Source organism: Chelonoidis abingdonii, chromosome 2 (assembly GCF_003597395.2).
Source record: "Chelonoidis abingdonii isolate Lonesome George chromosome 2, CheloAbing_2.0, whole genome shotgun sequence".
Classification (NCBI taxonomy): Eukaryota; Metazoa; Chordata; order Testudines; family Testudinidae; genus Chelonoidis; species Chelonoidis abingdonii.
Window position 1 is genome coordinate 11,876,631 of NC_133770.1, and position 21,885 is coordinate 11,898,515.

The following is a 21,885-nucleotide window of genomic DNA, read 5'->3' on the forward strand; positions in this document are numbered from 1 at the left end:
TATTCCCAGATTACTACCTCACGTGCCAGATTCCCAGTCTGGATCGATACAGATAGCTACTTTTTTCATGCTTAGTGAATCTCAGCTGGATTTGTCTCAAGCCTTGAAATGAAGGCTTGATAGCCCTGCATGGCCTGGAGCAAGTTCCTCCTACACACAGCTCTGTCAGGGCATCTCTTCCCATGAAATCTGTGATGCTTTTCTTAGGCCTGCCCTGAGCCTAAAGTGAAAGATGCCAAATCAAAGATTCTAGAAAGTAACGTTCACTGATTGGTCACAAAACAGTCAGGGTAGTGGCAGAGAGAGTTTCCTACAAATTGTAACCAACACGTCTCAACTTTAGAACTGAAAACTCTAGAACACAAAACAAATTTCACCAAAGATTTTCAGGAGGGGAGGAAGTTCTGGTTTTTCACTGAGGAAAAAAAAAATCATCAAATATGTTCCGGACAGTTCTACTCACTCTTAAATTGCTGGAACCTCCTCAAGGGGTTAAGAAAGATTACACATTTCCTTTTAGTAGCTTGAACAAAACTAATAGACATGATTAGATCTATTGCATCCCATTCTTATGCAAGTCTATAGATTTTCTCCCACAATCTGAAGTCATAGAATAATATTTTGTATTTAAATAGCACGTTTATTCCAAGGATTTCACAGCGCTTTCCAAACAAGAATGTTTAACTCTTCCTAATACTCTAGCCACCACCAAGGTTCCACTTCTGGGCATAAAACAGGCTCAGGAGGGCTCTATTCTATGCCTAGGAACTGGACTGGGTGGATGGTTCCAAAGCGATTCTAGAAGCCATGGATTGCTACGCCCCTTTCTCTCATCCCCACCCACTGTAGTATGAGCCAGGGTGCGGTTTAGCCACTGCAGCTCTGTGCCATTTAAGGAGCTCCCACACCGAGGAATTCTTCAAGTGGCCAATTCAGCTGGTTTTATGGCTGCTTCACTCCATTGGATAGCATTATCATACTGTAGGTTCAGGGCCATCATGTCAATTATATTTTCTTAGGAAGGGGTCAGGAGGGGATAGTTCCATGCATTAAGCAGATGTGTTGATTTGGGTGGACAGTCTAAGTTGTTTTATAGCCTCATGAGATGTGCTAGGCCTAATTAACACCTCCAGACAAACCGTATTCCCTAGACACTATGCATGTTGTGCAAGGATCTCATTTACTTAGTGATAAGGCTATCTCATAAATGTAGTAGAGAAAAAAGCTGGATGAGGTAATATCTTTTACTGAATCAACTTCTGTTGGTGAAAGACACAAGCTTTTGAGCTAACACAGAGCTCTTCTTCAGGTCTGGGAAAGATATTCAAAGTGTCACAGCTAAATCCAATGCCTTGTATTTAGCTGTGACACTCTGAGGGCCTTTCCCAGAGGCAGACCTGAAGAGTTCTGTGTAAGCTCGAAAGCTTGTCTCTTTCACCAACAGAAGTTAGTCCAGTAAAAGATATTACCTCACCTACTTTGTTTCTCTAATATCCTGGGAACAGCACAGCTACAACAGCACTGCAAGCAGGTACAAGTATAGTGTTTTTTTACCAAAAAGGGTTTCAAAATACATATATTGGGTGTGACTCGCTCATCACAGAGAACACAGGACATTTCTGGGGTGGTAGAGAGCAGCTATGCTGCATCAGAAACACTAATCACTAATTTTTAGGTGGGGAAGGAAAGAATAACTTCTCCAAGTAAAACTGCATCAATACTCTAAAGAAGTAACATAGCCAGGAAATAATGGCTAACTCTCCTGTTCTTCCTAAATTAACTATAACATTTACCCCAGGGTGCTAGATGTATGTCTTATTCAGAAGATGGATCTTCTCTCACTATGGAAACAAGTTACTAACATAGCAACACCACTGCAGTTTTCAAACACGTGATTTTCTTGTGCTCTGTATCTTATCAAAGTCACCCATCTCCCTGGCTGAATGCTGTTAGCTACTACTCTAGTATGAAGTTCAGCTAAAAGACTGAAATATGATAAGGATAATTCTATAGTTCTCTCCATCCCCCCAAAAATATCAAAGAGCTCTATAAATTATCTGTTGTATGCAGGGATCATTTTGCCCACCACTGAAATGCAGCCACTTCTGGAGTGCACTACAGCAGCTATAGTGTGTGTTTAATAGTCCAGAACATAACAACACAACAGCTAGGCCAGCAGGAAAGAGAGAATACGGTGTTTAATTGAAACCACAGGGGGAATTTAGTTATGCAGAATGTAATTTCTTATGTTGAAATTTGACCAGGGTGCAAGGACTTAAGTCTTTGTCTTATAAAGGGTGCCATGCCCTCTATAATGTCTGTAAGTCCAGACCTCAGATTTATGTCTCATCTGTCCAGTGATACCTCCAGGAGTCCAATACTCCATAACAGAAGGCTGGCTCAGAGGAAAAAATGCTGCCTACTCATTCACCATCCTTGGGGTTTTCTTTGTAAGTCCCACCACCCAACCCAGCTCCTGACCCAATCTGATTTTCTTTTGTTTAAGAGTGGATGAGATCACAGTCTGAGGGCGCAGTCATAATGAAAGAGGGAAACAGGAAAAACTGAATCACCACAGCAAAACATACGCAGAAGCCACCTCGCTCTGGTCTTTCTGAGGCTTTTTCTAATCTGTGATAAGAGCTGTGTGAATAACCAATTCTTTGGTTTGGTGGCAGAATCAAAAAAAAATTGTTTCAGGTCCACCCAACACTAAAATGTTTTCAATTTTTCAAGGAACAAAAAATAGGGCAAAAGTTTGACCCAAACCCAAAACATTTCATTTCATCATCAGGGAGGTTTTTGAAGTCTTTTCAAAAAGACAACTGAAGTAAAATTCAAAACAAAAAGTCATTTGACATTGAAAAATTGAAACAATTTATTTAGAAAATATCAAAACAACTTCTTGGGCTGATCAATCAGTCCTGGTGCTGAACAACACTCAAAGACCACTGCTTGTTCTCCTCAGAGAGTTACTTGCATTGAGCACATGCGGAGGGATTTGTCCTGTAATGCCAAAGTGCTGGGGAAGGGAGGGGCATGAAAGTAGTGGTTACTGCCAAGCACTGATCCTGCTGTGGTGAAGAGCTAATGCTGTGGTGAAGCACCCTCCTTCCTTTTTTCGGCAAGACTTTTGAGTCATCTCCAAGCCTAGTTAACCAGACAATATAAAACCATTTTGCATCCCAGCTTGTACATTCATGCATCTGCCACTGTTGATTCATCTATGGAGCACAGCCTACTTGACTATGGGTGTGGCAGAGGGACTATCCATTAGATAGACAGTCCAAAGCACACTTGAGGAACAACATACAGTGAAACCCATACAGAACCACACCTTTATTAGTGTGATCTATTGGGAGACTGTTCCAAAATATCTCCGAACATACTGAATCCAACTATGTTCTGGTTTTGTTTGAAAGACAACTCCTTTATGTAACGAATTTCTGTCAGCCCACTGCATGCTCCCTTAAAACAGAGTTGGTTGTATTTATTCTTCTTGTTTTTCCTCCTCTGTCTAGAGTAATCTCCTCTACTACTCGTGTTTATTTTCCTACCTTTAAATTCTTTTTCATTTAATTTAAGGCAGAATTATCACTGGTTTTCCAAACTTGAAGAATGGTCTTTTAGAACAAGCAAGGAGCTTGCTTGCTAAGCTTTGCAGTGAGGTTCTCAGCAGCTTTAATAAGTATACAAAGCCTCATAAAGTGCAGTAAATTATGAACCCATGAAGCAGTGCATACATTTTTCACAATCTTATAATTTCAGCTATAGGGAAAATTGACTTAAAATTGGCATCACATATTTTACGGCAATCTGGTAAAAGTGTTGAGATAATCATTGATAGGCACCAAATATCTTTACTACAGCAGTTGTCTGACAACATATCACTTGCCTCTTGCCTACTTTTCATTAACTTAAGCAGGTTGTGGATGATTAATAGTCTGTTTAGTGTAAGTAAACTACACATTAACAATCCTTAGCTTACAGATCTGTCTCAAACACAGAATAGTCAGCTACATTCAAAAGCCAAGGCTTTGGGTCTTGGATTTACTCTGCTCTTACAGTTCTAACATGTGAAAACTAGTCTGGGGTGAGAAGCTGAAATTATCCCCCCCCCCCCAAAAAAAAAAGGAAAAAGATGCAAGATGATGGAAAGAGATGCCTCCTCTGAACTGCAAACAGATACCTTTCCTGTGTTAACACTGTGTCATGGTTAAAGATCGACAAGGGAGGGCCAGATTCTTAGAATTGCACATACCCACCTTGTCTCTTGCTGTCCCTCAGCATTAGTGTCTGATTCAAAGCCTGCTGAACAAAATAAATGTATTTTCCTTAATGTCAGTGGCTTTTGGATCAGGCCCTTTTAATGTGGTCATCTTAATGTAACACCGACAGACCCTGGTCAGAGGCAGACAGGATTGAACCTGGTATTTCTGAAGTTAAATACCTAAGCCTCAATCCATACAGCTCTTAGCTAAGCCTGTACAGCAAACTCATTAATCTCCTAGTGGTCTGGGTTCTGTTGGAGGGGACAGAATACCACACCCAGCAGGTGTGTGGTTTACATTAGCACCATATAGTTCCTGAAAGTAAACCCTTTAAAGGAGTTCAATACCTTTCCCTGCACCCTTGCATCTCTCTTGGTGTGTTTTGTTATAACTGCTGTCATTTTGCTTAGCTTGCTTGCATTGCTTTTTGTCTGTTTGCTTTGCTGTTGGTAAGCAGGGAGGCTCACTATTACCACGATGCATACGTGCAGGCCTGAGACCGCATCTGCACAGCAGGTTGTCTGTTCACTCACACTGGTCATGTGCAAATGTGCTTGCACTTTTTTTTTTTTTTGGCTCACAAAAATGTGAACATTTGACACTAATAAAATCTGACAATGTTATATCACAAACCACTCCTCTAGGAACCGTAGCCCAACCTAAAAGCCCCTTCTTTTTTTACACATATTCCCATTAATGTACCCTCTCATTCTGACTGAAAGCACAAGCCGCTGGAGCTGTTGGCAATAATGTAGGTTCTATCCTTCCCTATCGTACTCTAGTTAAAGGGGGCGGCACTGTACAAAGGCAGATCTGCATTGTTTCTGCTTATCTTCTGTTTAAGGACGTATCCAGCCTGCTCTGAGGCTTGACCTGTGGTTTTTTCCCATGTGATCTATCGTGACAGGTTCTGAAAAACCTACTTGTCAGGGCAGCTGCTGTGCTGTTTTCCCCCTGCACTGAACTTAGCCACCCAGCCAATCTGGACTTGCCAGTGGGAAGTGAATAAACTTGTTTTCCTCTCTGTTTCTCTCACAGGGAAAACAACAGCTGCTGCTCTCCCCATCTCCAGGGAGATCCCCCCACTGAGAGTCCAGCCAGAACATTTAGCACTGAATGAAAAATCATTTCTTCTGAATATTTAACAATGAAGACCATTGACACCCATGCTTGGGATGATAGGTGTCACCTTAGAGAACTACATTGACTGCATGATTGGGGTGCTGACCGCTGTCGTGGACAAATTCCAATGTGGGGATATGGTCACATATGGTGCTACATCAGGGGTGGGTACACTTTTGGCCTGAGGGCCACATCTAGGTGGGGAAATTGCATGCAGGGCCATGAATGTAGGGCTGGGGCAGGGGAATGGGGTGCGGGAGGGAGTGTGGGGTGTAGGAGGGGGTGAGGTGTGCAGGAAGGGGCTCAGGGCAAGGGGTTAGGGTGAAGGAGGGGTTTGGAGTGTGAGAGGGGTTCAGGGCAGGGGGTTGGGGGGCAGGGAGGGGTGTGGAGTGTGGGAGGAGGCTCAGGGCAGGGGGTTGGGGTGCAGGAGGCGTGCGGAGTGTGGCAGCGGGCTCAAGGCAGGGGGTTAGGTGCGGGGTGTAGGAGAGGTTCTAGGTGTGGGCTCTGGCCTGGCGCCACTTACCCTGAGTGGCTCCGGGGTGTCAGTGGCACACAGCGGGGCTAAGGCAGGCTCCCTGCCTGCCCTAAACCCATGCTGCTCCCGGAAGCAGCTGGCATCATGTCCCTGCAGTCCCTGGGGGAGTTGGGGGAAGAGGGCTGCGGGTACTCGCCTGCGGGTACTTCCCCTGAAGCTCCCATTGGCCGCGGTTCTCTGTTCTCAGCCTATGGGAGCTGTGGGGAGCGGTGCCTGCGGGGGAAGGCAGCGTGCGGATCCCTCTACCCAATTCCCCTTCCCCCAGGGGCCACAGGGACATGATGCCGGCCGCTTCTGGGAGCGGCGTGGGGCTAGCAATCCTGCAGGCCGGATCCAAAGCGCTGAAGGGCCGGATCTGGAGTTTGCCCACCTCTGTGCTAGAGCCATAAAATAGCATGTTTTTTCCCTGCAGGGTATTCTCTTCCCCTAAAAGCACAAATGCCACTGAATTCCGCTGAGTTCCTGTAAAGACTCAAAGGCTTCCTTCCTGCATGTCAGGTGGAATTTTTAAGTCTCCCAGGGTAAAATCGAGTCCCATTGAAGCCAATGGCAAAATTACCACTAATTCCACCCTGACACTTCGCACATGCCATTAGATTTAGTAGAAACGTTGGCAGGCTGGGAGGGCAATAGGAGTAAAATATTGGTTCATCTGGGGGAAAAAAATGGGGAATGACCCATTACACAAAGTAAAACTATTTCCCCATGTTTATTCCCTAACCCTCACCCCCATACTGTTCCTCACAACTTCTTGTCAACTGTTGCAAATGGACCTTTTTGAGAACCACTACAAGAAGTTTTTTTCTCTCCTGCTGGTAATAGCTCATCTTAACTGATCACTCTTGTTAGAATGTGTATAGTAACACCCATTGTTTCATCTTCTCTGTGTAGATATGTCTCCCTTATGCTCAAATACATTTGTTAGTCTCTAAGGTGCCTCAAGTACTCCTGTTCTTTTTTCTCAAGGAATGGTTCTTTCCCTCTCACAGCCAGCCTGTATTTGTTTTATTATCCCTGTAGACTTTTCTCCCCGCCTTCTTTTCATTCCAGCTTTATCTTCCCAGTATTTCCCCCTGCCTCCCAGGCTCTTCTCTTTGGGGCTCCTGTCTCCCAGCACCCCTGCCCATGCAGTATGTGTAGCATCCTCATAACTTGGGGGTTAGTCAGAAAAACAAAAGGGGTTTTATCTGGTGTCACATATCCACCCAGCAATGGTCCAGGTTCACCCAGGTTTAGGGAGAACCAGTGCACGAGGGTTTCACAACTGACCAGAGTGCAGATGGGGAAATCCAAATGCTAACACTCTGGGAAACAGACCACCTGCATTTAATGGCAGGTGGCAGCGAGGTGTTTGCAGGAGACCTCTTTGGTTACAGCATGTCCCATGTGCTTCACTCCTGCGTGGTCTGTTCCCTCCGGCACTGGTTTCAGAGCGAAAGAGTACATACCATTTTTAGACTCTGATCCAAAGCCTACTGAAGTCAATGGAAAGACGCTCATTGATTCCCATAGGCTTTGGGTCAGCCCCGTAATTATTATCAAAATTTTTAAGCTGAGTGGATAGATGGATCATCATATCCCTTGTATCCACAGATTCCAGAGAGGTAAACAAGCAACTAATATTGCAATGGAGAATGAAGACCAGTGACAACCACTTGTTGCTTATTAAATACCAACTTTTACTAGATTTCTCATAATTTTCATTGTAGTTGCCTATGACACCTCAGCAAGTTAAACCACATTACATTATTTGTTCATTTAGTACTCTTTGACTTGTTCTGTTTGTTTTCTCTTGCCTATAAAGGGGCTACCTTTAGCAAAAGACACATTCTGATCGAAACCTTTGCTTTCAAATATGCCCAGTGATTTAAACTGGGTGCTGAATGTTAATGTCAAAAACTGCAACCTTAAATTCTTTATATGGGAGGGAACGTCCAGAAGATGTATAATATGTGCACTTTGCAGAAACAGATGGAGTAACTAGCCATAAGGGAAATCCCAGTTTTAATATTCCAGTAGGTAACACTAACGAGGTGTTTGTGGCTATGTGACTGACATTGAAAATAGGCTCATTCTACGCCAAACAAATGCTTAAAGATATGTGTATCCATTTAGTTGACACTCTGGTCAAATGCCAGTATTTTAAGGAGGAACAGCTGCACTGAAATGAGCTGAGGAGCTTTAATGAAATTACTGTCCACAGTCACACAGCCACAAACATCTGGCTTTAAAAGTATTGAAACCAGGGCTTCTATTATAGACAGTTGCCTCACCTTCTCTTGGACAGAGCAATGCAGAATTCAACATTTCCGTAAGTGTATTTATAAAGAAACAAAAACACAATAAGTGGCAACTGTGACTCAATGTCAGAAAGCGATTCAGCGCTCAGTGTAATGCAGCAGGTACATTTCATTGCAGATTTTTGTCCATGGGATTTCCTTTGCTACAGATCTCCATCCCCCCACCTTTTTCTCTGTGTGTTTAGTTAGGTACCTATTTTCTTAGCATCCATCCTGGGGCTACCTGAGCCCCTAATTAGGTAGCCTATACAGAGTAACCTGAAAACAATAAAAATATGTATTCATCTATGCACACTAAATGGCATCACCAGAAAAGATATGTAGACTGAGACTTTCAAAGTCTCCTAAGCGATTTGAATACCCAATTGCCAATAATTTTAATGGGAATTGGGCATCTAAATCCTTTAGGCAACTTTGACTATATCATGCTTGACATACAAAAGCAAACACCAACATAATGTGATTTGAGTAACCACCAGCATATGACCTTGTTTCAGGAAAAAGAGGACCTTCTCTTTGATCTCTAACTTACAGAAGATGGTTTATATATCCTTAATCTCACAGTGGTCTCTGTACTAGCAAGTGACAGCATGAGCCCTAAGAACTTTATCCTATGGCAACTGAAGTCAAGGCAAAAGCTCTCGTTGACTTCAGTGGGCTTTGGATGAAGCCCTATTTTAAACACAGTTTCTTGCATTCTGACTTTTTGCCTCAAACGCTCCCCAGGCACCAGATTGCCCTCCTCAGTAGATTATTGGTCTTACATTAAAGCTTCTGCTTGAAAGTGGAAAGAAAAGGTGATCGGCTTACCGCATTGAGCCCAAGGGAGTTGTTTGGAAGAGATGAAGTGACTCCAGAAAGAATCGCCGTGGCTACCACTGCTCCTAGGCACTGGGCAACGATGTACATGAAAGCCTTCAAGAGGCTGATCTGACAGCTCAGCAGAAGACCCAGGGTCACCGCTGGGTTCAGGTGGGCACCGCTGATGTGGCCCACACTTTGTGCCATGGTTGCAATCGCGATCCCAAAAGCCAGCGAGACCTTCACGTTGTCTTGAGTGGCTGTGGCTGTCTTGTTGCCGACTACAGGGAAATTGTAGCCCAGTGCAGAGCCGATGCTGATAAAAATAAAGAGGCTCATGGCTAAGAACTCAGCTACTATTGCCCTCCAAAACATTTTCTTTTTGAATTCACTAGCCATCTTTTCTCTCTCTCTCTCCCTCCCTTCCCCTGCTTGATATTTCTCTTTTAAGGTCTGAGGAGAAAGCTGAAGAAAAAACAGAGTTCTTGGATTATTTATAGGGCTTTGGGTGGTCTGTAGGAGGAAAGGGGTGTTACACAAAAGGAGGAAAGAACATCTACATAGATTGATGTAAGGCACTACATGCCTGCCAAAGTTTTTTCTTCTCTTTTTTTTTTCCCCTCTCTTCCCCTCCCCTCAGAGACTCCGATCTCTGCTGCCGTTTTTAAGAGGCTTTTTAAAATCCTTATAAAGGAGTACTTAGGGGTGCCTCAGGAGTTTTACCATCATTCGGTTACCCTCTATGTGGTCATTCAGCATGCAAGTTGGGCTGCAAGGTTTTACAGGATTTCTCTCTCTTCGCACTCAACCAAAAAACAAGGTATCCGTGCAGGCTTGTGTTTTAATCGGTCTCAGTTTTAGCAGAGGCTGGCTGTGACAACTGAAAGTGAGTAAATGAAACTGACAGCTAAAAGTGCACTCCAGAGACGTAAAGATCATGTTGTATCGCATTTTAAACCAAGCAGGCAGTGTCAATTTTGCTATCCCAGTGTCAATCTAAAATAACTCTACAGAAGTAATTTGGAGGCTTTATACATGTGCAACTATGATCAGAAACAATTCAATTGCACACAATGGAGTTATTTTGTTTTTTGTTGGTGTAATTGAGATCAGAATCTGGCACAGCGTGTGTGTGTGTGTGTGTGTGTTGCTCTTGTCACTTATGTGCTTGTAATATATCACAACATATATATATATAACAAATAGCTTATATTCTATGCACCCATATTATGTCCTTGCAAGGACTGTTGGGGTCTCTCAAATCTTCCCCTGTTGAAACCCGTATTAGCAGTAAATAAGCCACTCTGGGATCTACTTGCCCAAGTCCTGCAGAGAAAGTGGTATACACACTTTTCTTTAACCCTCCTCTTCCAGAGGGCAGCTGTCCTGGCTGTCACCAGGGAGACTGTCTTCTGCTGCTGCAGATAAACAGTGCTGGCCAGAGAGGGAGATGAAATCAATGTGCTTTATTTTGCATACAAAATTAATCTTCCAATGATGCCAAAACATCTTTAGGTGCAAAAGGTCTAAGAGCCTCAGCTGTTACCGCTTTAAGACCCGTGTAATTCCATTGGTTTAACTCCCTGCATTATCAGATCTATGTGCACTTTAAAGTCTCTGAGTCAAAGTCTCTTCATTTTTCAGATACGGGCTTCAAAGTTTTTATGTGAGTTGATCCTGATTCAGGAGGTGGAAAACAGTTCTTAGAGCAGGAACAAATTTAAAACCAGCCTAATGTTTTTCCTTCTTCTTAAAAAAGAGGGAAAAAAGCTTACTATTAATATGTATTGCTGTAAATTTCTGAATCATACCTACACGCCATCTGAGACTTTTAAACTGGCACAGCACGTACTAGGTATATGAAAAAATAGAAGAAGAATAAACCCACTGCTGACAGATACACACACAGATAATGTCAAGGAGATTTTATATAAAGATCTTTTAAATCTTATTTAAAGTAAAATTCTGACTTTTAAAAAAAATCTAAATCCAGATGCTAAACAGTTTGCAATCTATTCTACTATGGTCTCATATCTTCCGTTCAGCAGATGTGCTTGGTTCTCTTTATGACAGGCTTTATTTCCTAGTGTTATATAACACGCCTATACACCAGACCTGCACCAATGAAACAAAAAAAAAACGACGACAAAAAAAAATTAGAAATGAATCCTTGGTGTTATCTTTCTGATTGCAGCAAGAGTTAATATGACCCACAAACAAAACAGACACCAAATTAAGCCAAGGGCAATACAGTACAGAAAACAAATTCAGCATTAGCCACTGTTTAAGCAATGGACTTTCTCATGTACAGCATCTGTCTCACAAACTGCCTCCCAAACCAATTTAAAGTGAGATAAGGCATTTAGAGTTATTGTCTCATTGGTTCCTTGAGCCCCCCCTCTGTCCACTTGCATCCACCTGTCTCTTGTCTTTTACTTGGATTCTAAGCTCTTTGGGCCTGTTTTTGTTCTGCATTTGTACAATGCCTAACACTGGGGTTCTGGCTCATAACTGGAGTTCCTACATGCTATCCCAGTGCAAACAAACAACAAGCAAACGAATAAATAATACAGAGCTAGAGTACAAAAACTGGTAGCCGTCGGAGAAAGAATTTATGAGATGCAGGCAGGGGAAGAAATCTATATTTTCAGATGATGCCTCTGGAATATTATGATATACCATTCAAAGCTACGATCCTATCTTATCTGCCTCAAATCCCACATGCATAAAAGTCATCTCATTTAAGGCCAAAAGGGACCAGCACATCAGCCTGACTTCCTGGATACAACAGGCCACTAAATCTCAACCACGACCCCTGCAGCGAACCCAACAACCTGAATCAGATCAAAGTATTATAGCCCTCAGAAGACTAAAATATTGTGTACCACAAGTAACCAGAAAGCAGTGCGGTGTACCAGTGCCCAAAGCCCCTACAATGGCAGGGAATTGATTTGCTGTAATATACCAGATCCTAGCAAGCAACCCCACGACTTCTGCTAAATGATTAATGTAGTACAGTGTTAAAGCACACTAGGGAACCTTCTCAGCACACCAGCAGGGTCTACACAGACTGATTAATGTGCACCATGTTAATATGGTTTAGAAATCACAGTCCATAGTCCGCATTACTGCTCCAAGTAGACAAACCCTCAGATAACAAATTAGTTCATTTGCTTCATGCAAAAGTCTATTCTATCATCCCTGATTTGCCTAATTGCTCAGATATCCCTACCATTTGAATGAGAAACATGATACTGGGCTCTCATTTAACATGTGTTTTTGTCTGTTCACAAAGTGAACGTTGCATCTCTGGGAATTTTACACTTATGTGAAGGTAGTGTAAAAGTCAAAGGGCGGGGGGGATGCACACTGTCCCGGAGGCCCTGGTGATCAATGTAAAAAGACACACTTCGTTCAGCAAGCCACGGTTATTCTTTAGAAGGAGTAGAATGATCCTGTGACTTTACCAGCCAAACATTTGCAGGGGTGTCATGGTGTGACTGGCCCTTCAATGGGAGGTGGGTCCACCCCACCTGATGTGTTTAGCTCACCTCCCCAGATGGAGATGGACGTGGAGAAAATGAGCGATATCACCACAGCTCATGTGGCTTCATCAGGCCTCCAGGGCATAGATAAGAGGATCCTATAGGGAGTCAGAGAGAGAGAGAGGAGATACCAGATAAGAAGCCCTGGGAGTTGCTGCTTGATAGAGAGCAAACCTGCTAGTGGAAAGCCTCAAGAGCACAAGACTAAGGACCCCTATGGCCAGGGTTGTGGCTGGGAGTTCTCAAGTTTCCTTGTGAACTTTGTTAATAAACCTAGACCCCACATGCTAAGCCAACCCTGGTGCAGCTGCTGATGACCCACCTGGGCCGTGGTAGCCCCACCTGCACCTATGGAGGAGGGAGTGAAAGAGAGGAAGGATTCAGTGAGCAGCAGATGGGGGGGGGCTGAGCAGGGGAGTGGGTGGGGGCTGGGGCAGAGAGGGTATGGGACATGGGGCAGAGCAGGAGTGGGGTGTGGGCAGGGACACGGGTGAAAGAGGTGGGACAGGGAACTAGCCTCCCCCAGGGGAAGCTTCACCCGCCTCCCATGGTAGACCCCAAGAAGAGGTGTTTCTTGACAAATTAAAGTCTATGTTTAAATTATTGGGGAGCTCATGGGGGGAAACTGAGGCAGTGGTTTGCCCCAAGCCAGACCTGATAGGCGGTGCTGCTATAGTGGGTAATTGGCAATTGCTCTGGTGATTTTACCACACACAGCACTGGAGCCACTGACAACTCCTCCCGTTTGTCCAAAGTCAGTGGCAGCAGAGTTGGGCCTTCAGTATGGGAGTCCACTATATGCTTTTTATTATATGTCCAAGCTGTGCTTTGGAGCAGGTGCTTTGGCCCAGATTCTGCTCGCAGTTACACCAGTGTTTAGCTAGAGTAAATCCACCGATTACAGTGTTAATCCAGATTTACACCACTGGGACTGAAATCAGGTTGCTGGCCCTTTGTCGGCTTCAGCTTACTTTCCAGTGAGCAGGGCTCCCTCTTAGGGTGACCAGATAGCAAGTGTGAAAAATCAGGACAAAGGTTGGGGGGTCCCAATTATAGGTCTGTCCCTATAAAATCAGGACATCTGGCCACTCTAATCCCTCTCCTACTTGTTAAGATAGCAGTAACTAAGTCCATTTATACGTGCCCAGCAAGTTCTGCGCAAGAGAGGTCTGCAGCCTTTATCGCTATATTACTACACACAGAAAGCCTAACTTTTCCTATTCTTCCATCTTCGTGCTACTTGGGTGCCAGCAAAAAGGGTATTTAGAGCTCAGGAGAGATAGTCGCCCTGATTTCACTTCTGGTGCCACTAGGGCCAGTGACTGCCAGGAAGAACAATTGCAGGGACCCGCTCCACTCCTGAAGCCCCAGGATGGAGCAGATCTGGGACACACAGACTCTTCTAAGTATTTAGCTGCCGAACGCCAATGAGTCTCCGCTGAACATGTGCAAACTGTGATTTTTCAAAGGCTTGTAGCTTGGCCAAATTTGGGTGGTTTTTCACAGGAATGCCAAAAGGCTTATCAGTGAATTAGGGTGATTCAAATGTCAAGTCACTGCTCCAAAGCCTGGAGGCACTAGAAAGTCTCTATAAAACAGCTAAAAGAACAGGAGTACTTGTGGCACCTTAGAGACTAACAAATTTATTTCAGCTTGAGCTTTCCTGAGCTACAGCTCACTTCTTCAGAGGCATAGAATGGAACACACAGACAGGAGATATTTATACATACTGAGAACCTGAAAAGGTGGAAGTATGCATGCCAACAGGAAGAGCCTAATCAACTGAGATGAGCTATCATTAGCAGGAGAAAAAAAACTTTTGAAGTGATAATTAAGATGATCCACAGAAGGTGTGAGGAGAACTTAACATAGGGAAATAGATTCCGTTAGTGTAATGACCCAACCATTCCCAGTCTCTGTTTAAGCCTGAGTTAATTGCATCTAATTTGCATATTAATTCGAGTTCAGCAGTCTCTCTTTAGAGTCTGTTTTTGAAGTTTTTTTATTGCAAAATTGCCACCTTCAAGTCTGTCACTGAGTGGTTAGAGACGTTGGAGTGTTCTCCCACTGGTTTTTGAATGTTATGATTCCTGTAAGGCTTGTTTTAAAGATGGGCAACATGACGTATTTTCCCCTAGTCTTGTTTTTGGAAAAGGCAGAACCTTTTTTGCTGAAAGTTTCCAAAAAATAAAAATAAAAATTCAGCCCAAGGCAGACACGCAGCATGGAGCATTTCAGCCCCAATGGTTAAGTTGGCAAAGACTGAGAATGCAGTATTATGCTGGAGACCATTGAGCAACCTTAACCATAGATGGTGCTAAGAGCTCTATTTATTATAATGACTATTTTTTAGCATTGCCACTGGTTGGTCCTACATATGAAGGCATAGAAGACATGGTCCCTGCCTCAGTGAACTTACAGTCATAATGGGAAAACAGTAGTGGACAGAGGCAGCCTAGAGTTTGCCAGTGTGTACCAGCAGTAGTGTTTTTTGTGGTGTGAACACCTGGACAGAGAACACCAGCATATTGGCCTCTGGACAGTCATTTCCACACTCAACAGTTTCTGAGTAATAAAAAACAGACCTGAAGAAGGGCCAACTTCTTTGTGAGCGCAAGGGGTGAAACGTCACTGTATTTGACAGAGATGAGCCCATTTACCACCAGTGGAGAATTTGGGCCAATAAGTGCCCAGAATTATTGTAAAATAGATTGCTTCTCATGAGGCATCTGATGGACATTGTCCTCAGACGTCACCGGTGTGGTGCTCTGCTCTGTTCAATGATGATAACAGTCAGCTGCGTGTGTGTGTGTGTGTGTGTGTGTGTGTCTTCTCCCTGTGTGCTGCCCCGACTCTACGTAGATCGCTTACACAGCAGATCTCAAGCAACCCTCCCAATGACCACAGACTCTAATGAGATATGAAGGCACCCAGCCAGGTTTATTGTCAGATGAAACACAGTCTCTAGCTCCCCAGATCAGATGTCTACAGTTCTGCTAGTACATATGTGCTCCCTGACAATGGACCTGCTCAGTCATTGGCGGGATTTACCACTGCCCTCTAGGCCAGACAAAGACGTCCACTCAGGGAGGCATTCTTATATACAGATACAAACAGGTTACACATCATTGAACGCACTGAGGTACAGCCCCTCTATGCATTAGGGTGTTGCCTTTCTTCTGGTACAGGTCGGTTCGAACAAACAAGTCTATCCGTCATATTGTCTAACCATCATATTCTCCTGTCATATTGTCTATCCATCATATTGTCCCTTTATACTGTCTTTAGGCTGGGTCTGCCTGTTCCTTGATATCTGTGTGGGATGTGTTTGTACCAGGCTGTTCTGGTGCCATCCTGGTATACGTTCATCTTATTAGTGCTTACGTGTGTATACGTGCTTTTTGAAGCCTTCCTCCTGCCAACTTCTGTGAGCAGGGCCTGCCTCTGGCTCACAGCCTAACTTTGATTTATGTTAGCAACGTCTTGACCATTACTTCAGTTCAGGCCTCAGGCCTCATACCAGGCCTCTGCTACCAAGGGCTTATGTCTCAGGGCCCCATCTTACTACATTCCCCTACGTTTTGTCTTTTTATGGGGAGGAAGTTTACCCATCATCCTGGAAAAGCATAATGCATGAGTGAAGATAACCCAGTGGGTTAAACACTGTTATGTGGTCACCTCATTTTACCATCCATATAATCATGCCCCATCTGTCTTTAGTCTGCACATTCCCTCGTACGACTGGTAGACAGATTTTATTATCCAATTATTTTTTAGTCCCTTTTGGTGGCCTGGGAATGTTAGGCCCAGGACCATGACTAGGGAATGTAATATTATGACTGAGCCTTAGAGGCACTCCCAATTAATATACACCTCTACCTCGATATAACGCGGTCCTCGGGAGCCAAAAAATCTTACCATGTTATAGGTGAAACCGCGTTATATCGAACTTGCTTTGGCCTCGAGCATTTCCATTACATGCCTGTCCTGCCCCCTATCCGACCCCCACCTACTTCCTGCCCCTGACTGACCCCTCAGAACCCCTGACCCATCCAACCCCCCCACTCCTTGTCCCCTGACTGCCCCCTCCAGAGACCACCCACCCCTAACAACCCCTCCCAAGACCCCACGCCCTAGCTAAGTCCCTTGCTCCTTCTCCCCTGACCACTTCCTCCAGAGACCCCTCCCAGGACTCCCACACCCTATCCAATGCCCCCATTCCCCGTCCGCTGACCGTCCCACCCCCAGAACCTCTGAACCCCCTGAGACCCTCTGCCTCTTATCCAACCCCTCAGCCCCGGGCCGGCATCCTTAACACGCCATTCAGAGCAGCATGTCGGAGTCAGACACGCAGACCCACTGATCCGCCACAGCGCGCAGCCCCGCCCCCCAGAACGCTGCTTTACTGCATTATATCTGAATTCTTGTTATATTGAGTCATGTTATAGCAGGGTAGAGATGTATATGAATAATATACATATGGCATATATATTTGTAACATATATGGGTATATATGTATGTGTACATATGACACCATCTTATGTCCAAGCATAACCATGGTTTACCAGTCTGGTATTGTACTTTGACCTTTTTACTTTGGTGACACAGATGGAAACACACTCGTATTAGGGCAATTGCAGTTATCACCTGTATCCTCATTAGTAGTAGGAGAAGTAAAACAGAAATTTGGAGTCGTGACACTACAAATTAGGCCTATATATATATATATATACACATCATTGAACGCACTGAGATACAGCCCCTCTATGCATTAGTGTGTTGTCTTTCTCCGGCTACAGGTTGGTTCAAACAAACAAGTCTAGCCATCATACTATCTATCTATCGTATTGTCCTTTCATATTGTCTTTAGTCTGGGTCTGCCTGTTCCTTGTTACCTGTGTGGGATGTGTTCGTACTAGGCTGTTCTGGTGCCATCCTGGCATACGTTCATCTTATTAGTGCTTACGTGTGTATACGTAATTTTAGCAGCCTTCCTCCTTCCAACTTCTGTGAGAGGGCCTGCCTCTGGTTCACAGCCTAATTTTGCTTTATGTTAGCAACGTCTTGATCATTACTTCAGTTCAGGCCTCAGGCCTCTGATACGAAGGGTTTATGTCTCAGGGCCTCATCTTAACTACAGACATAAAGCGAAATTCACCAGGGAAAAGTAGCAGAGACTTCGGTTCTGGTTTGCTTTTCAAGTTGTATCTCTGCAGTTCTGAGAGTATGGCCACAGTGTCCATCCTGGTGAAATATAAAATACAGTAGGACACAATAACACTGGAGAATTGCATACTCCAAAATGTCTTTTCATGACTAGCCTGACACAGCCACCGGAATCCGGATGTAAGAGCAGATAGGAGCTGCACTGCCAGGATTTAATAGAGCAGGAAGTACTATATGATCCCTTCGTTTTTCTCCTCTCGTGTGACATGAAATAGCAGGAGTTACTGTCTTCAAACTGATACAGTAGCACAAGTGCCTTGTGAATCAGTCCATGCTAGGCATCAACACTGACTTGCATCCTCCTTTAAGGCACATGTGACATGTCTCTTAGACCCTTAAACCCAGGAAGGGGCTGGTGTCAGCCAGGAGATCTTCAGCACTCAGCCAGCTCTCCTGGCAGACATCTCTTCACCTGAGGGAATGGAATAGATTGCAACAGAGAAAGGCTATAGCTGCCTGTACTGCACTTGGATATCTGTCTTTTGTCTGAGGGCAGATCCTTGCCTCCACTCAGGAAAATTCAGGGAGTGGAAAAGCCCAGAGGAGAAACCTCTTACAGTGGGGAAAGTTGGCCACATGACCTGCTGCCTGCCTGTAGTGTACAGGGAACTGACAAGAATGCCAATGTCCTGACCAATTTCCATTGGTATGTCCACTGGCAGGATTAACAAAACACATGTTGGCAGGCTTCAGTGGTAAGCAATTTCAGCGAGAGATAGCGAGTGGGAACAAGAACCTCCTAGCCTGATCAATGAGAAGAGTTAGGAAACAGCCTGATTCGCCTCCCCATGGGCCCCACCAGAGGAGTTATTATTATTTATTAGCACCTAAGAGTCCCAATCATGGACCAAGATGCCATTGTGCTAGGTGCTGTACAAACACAGAACAAAAAGACAGTCCCTGCAGGTATGTGTATTATTTTTTGCAGAGATGACTTCCACAGCATTCCATTTCTCCAGCAAGCTGAGAAATGCCAGCATTCTAAGGTCAAATGCTTTTTTTTCTAAAAGCAATTATATTTTGCAACAGTTATCCTTGAGAATTTCCTGTGTGTAGTTCATTGTAGGGAAGCTGACCAATTTCTCGCGCTCATTGTGTTGTGTAAATGACACAACGCTGCCAGGAATGCTGGGCATGACAAACCAGTGAGCAGGCTAATGAAACCCTAGTTCATTCATTGTAAAAAACCCGGGAGGTGAATAAGCCATTGTTATTTTCTTTAAGAGACTTTTAAATAGGGATTTAATGTTTTGTTTACCCATGTCACCCATGAACAGATGAAGGGCCGATCCTCTCCAGTTGTAAATCCTCCTCAATATCACTACTGAGGTTATTAGAATGATGCTGATTTCCACAGGTTTTGTCACCCAGACTTGACACAGCCCTGATTTGGAGCATCTATTTGAAACACCCTGAGCGCAGAACTCTGGCGCTGTCCAAAGATGTCAGCTAGATCTCAGCTGGCTGGAGTTTCTTCCTCATACTAGCGAGTTTCATCTAAAATGTAAGTTATTGGCCGATGTTGGAATTCATACCAATATCAAAATATAATGGATGCCACAAAATTAAGCCTTTGGTTTCCATTTTCCACTGCAATTCCTGTGTGACACTAGAATATGGCAGCATTCTTTCAATCTCAATTTGACATGTCAGGTACACGGAGTAGCATTGCTGGTGCATTTTGACCCACCAACCTAATCCATGCAGCAGCAATGAAGCAGTTAAAACAAGCTGCCACTTAAATGGGAAAAGAAAATGAATGATCCCCATGCAATGATTGTTATGCATTGTGGACAGTTGTAATAACGAGGCCCACAAATGTTCCCTAATTGTGAGTTCAACTGTACAAAGCATGTGAAAGTTCATAAGATGTCACAATAACCCATGACAGCAAAAGTTGATGTGGAAAAGGTGCAAAAATAAGACAGAAAGATTGAATTAGTCCGCACAAAAAGGCCTCCTGATACAACTCAAGGACTGTGTGGAGATCATCCTTGGTAAACAAGAGAAAAGTGTGGAACCAGAAATCAGTGAACCAACACTGGTATGTCAGAAACTAGGCCTAATTGGTGGAGAAAATAATGAAAGGATGGGCTTTTTCACCTATCGCTCCCTTTTGGGGTCCTTAAAGTAAGAGGCTTTGGGGAGAAAAATTGATCACTGGAAAGAGGTTCACCATCATGGCTGCCCACCCCACCATCTCCTGTGACCCCAGGTCTTCGTTCTAATTGTGAAAAGATGTCCTGGTCAGACTGGGCCAGAGAGAGGCAGCTAAAACCAATGCCCTAAACAACCCAATGCTGGTACAAGTTTGCCAGATCTCAGAGTGGCTGATAAGTGCTGTGGTTCTCTGGCAATGAGGCTGCAAAGTGCAAGTTGCTTTTTCTATCTTTGCTAGTCTTTTCTTTCCTCTTTGTGTGTGTGTGTTTGTCTTCTAGGAAACGGGATCAGACTTTAACAAGAGCAGGAAGGACAGCTCCAGCCCATCTTAAGTAACTTCTTTTCTTTTCCTCCAAAAGGGCAGATATTACTGTCTTTGGCACTATGTAAATGACTGTCAAACAAGGATGATTTTCCTTCTAAAAACTCTCTCCAGCTAAAGGGAAGTTGTTAAAATGAAAGCCTTATCTTATGCTTTACATTTCAAATGCTTTAATTGTTTTCCCTTCTTTGCTGTATCTTTCCTACAAGGTTATAAAGGAATTTTAAAAGTGTATTTGGGATGGTACTAGGCAGGCAGAAGTGTCTGTGTATCAAACCCCGATCTTTGTTTAAATCTGTTTAATGCTAGACGGTGACGGGGTTATGTTAACAGCTTTGATTCTTTGGATCCATTTACCCCATCTAAATTAATACATCAGGGCCAATTGTTCAGCGGGCGTTAATCAGCATAGATCCACTCAGGATAACTGAGTTGTGCCAATTTACACCAGCTACACATTTGCCCTTGTATCTTTAGGTAGAGTAATGGCACTTTTCAATGACTCTTAACCTAGACTTTTGTACACCTCTGTGATTTGACAGATTGGTAAGATCTTGTCATATTTCCCCCAGCACTGGGGGAACTGGAGAGGGGGGAAGGGAGGAGGGGAAGTGGTAACAAAGTGAGCCAGCGTTGCACCTTCCGGATGTGACAAAGGCATATTTTGAGATTGGGTGTTGGTTACTGTCTTGTGGGTATGAGCTATTGCCTGGTTTCCTGGCAACGGCGTGTCAATAGCATGCACTATGCTTAGCCACAGGATGAACCAAGACCTGCATGCACATATGTGCACATGCACACACAAATGCACATGCACACACAAACACACACAATTCTGTTGCACTGTGTGAACGAGATTGTTCCATCAGTTGCACAAGCAAGGCTGAATGCAGCCAAAGCTGCTTGTATTTGGACAAAGACAGGCAAATACACCCAAATCATTCAGCCTGTGATGATTGCCCTTGGTTCCCATGCTGCAGGCTCAGCTTCACACCGGCTTCACTCCCTGGTCTTGCAGTGTGCAGAGCCACACCAAAAAAGGGCTTGGCCCTTTGCCAAAAGTCCAACACCCTCTGATTTCCTCAAATGATGCCTGTGTGCACTGAGAGCTCTGATGCACTGAGTGCTCAGATGCCCTGGCAATGAATGTAAAAAGATTTGATTAGATTCAAGTAAGACAAGTATATTGCAATGCAGAGCTGCATGCACCTGTGTGTCTCCAGGTGATACAACTGCACAGGGACTTTGTGCAGGGGATTCAAGCTGCAGATAGGGTGACCAGATGTCCCAATTTTATAAGGCCAATCCTGATTTTTGGGTCTTTTTCTTATATAGGCTTCTGTTACCCCCCACCCTGTCCCAATTTTTCATACTTGCTGTCTGGTCACCCTAGCCGCAGAGCCCCAGTAGCACATTCCGTAAGGACAAATGGCAGGGAAATGCAGTGATTTTCAAGGGAAAGGTTAGCTTGGGAAGGGAAAACAGAGTGCGGTGTAACGATAAGGGCAAGAGACCTGTAGTGTGGTTAAAGTTACTTTGGGGCAGAGGTCAGAGTGGAACTAAAAAGTTGGTGCCACTATCCCAAGCTCCACCCACAAAACAA

The 21,885-nt window shown here is 44.1% G+C and overlaps 1 protein-coding gene and 1 long non-coding RNA gene across 2 annotated transcripts in view; one reads left to right on the plus strand and one right to left on the minus strand.

The window, feature by feature from the left end:
• AQP1 (aquaporin 1 (Colton blood group)) overlaps positions 1-9,900 on the minus strand; it is a 27,732-nt gene extending 17,832 nt beyond the window's left edge. The window contains exon 1 of the mRNA XM_032764670.2: positions 9,039-9,900. Within this exon, the coding sequence (XP_032620561.1) occupies positions 9,039-9,428 (390 nt within the window). The 5' untranslated portion in view covers positions 9,429-9,900. The remainder of the gene's footprint in view (positions 1-9,038) is intronic.
• Positions 9,781-20,871, plus strand: LOC142046296 (uncharacterized). Its single transcript, XR_012655171.1, has 3 exons — positions 9,781-9,849; positions 19,158-19,304; positions 20,239-20,871. It is a non-coding gene; the product is annotated as an uncharacterized LOC142046296 (long non-coding RNA).
• The last annotated feature ends 1,014 nt before the right edge of the window (positions 20,872-21,885 follow it).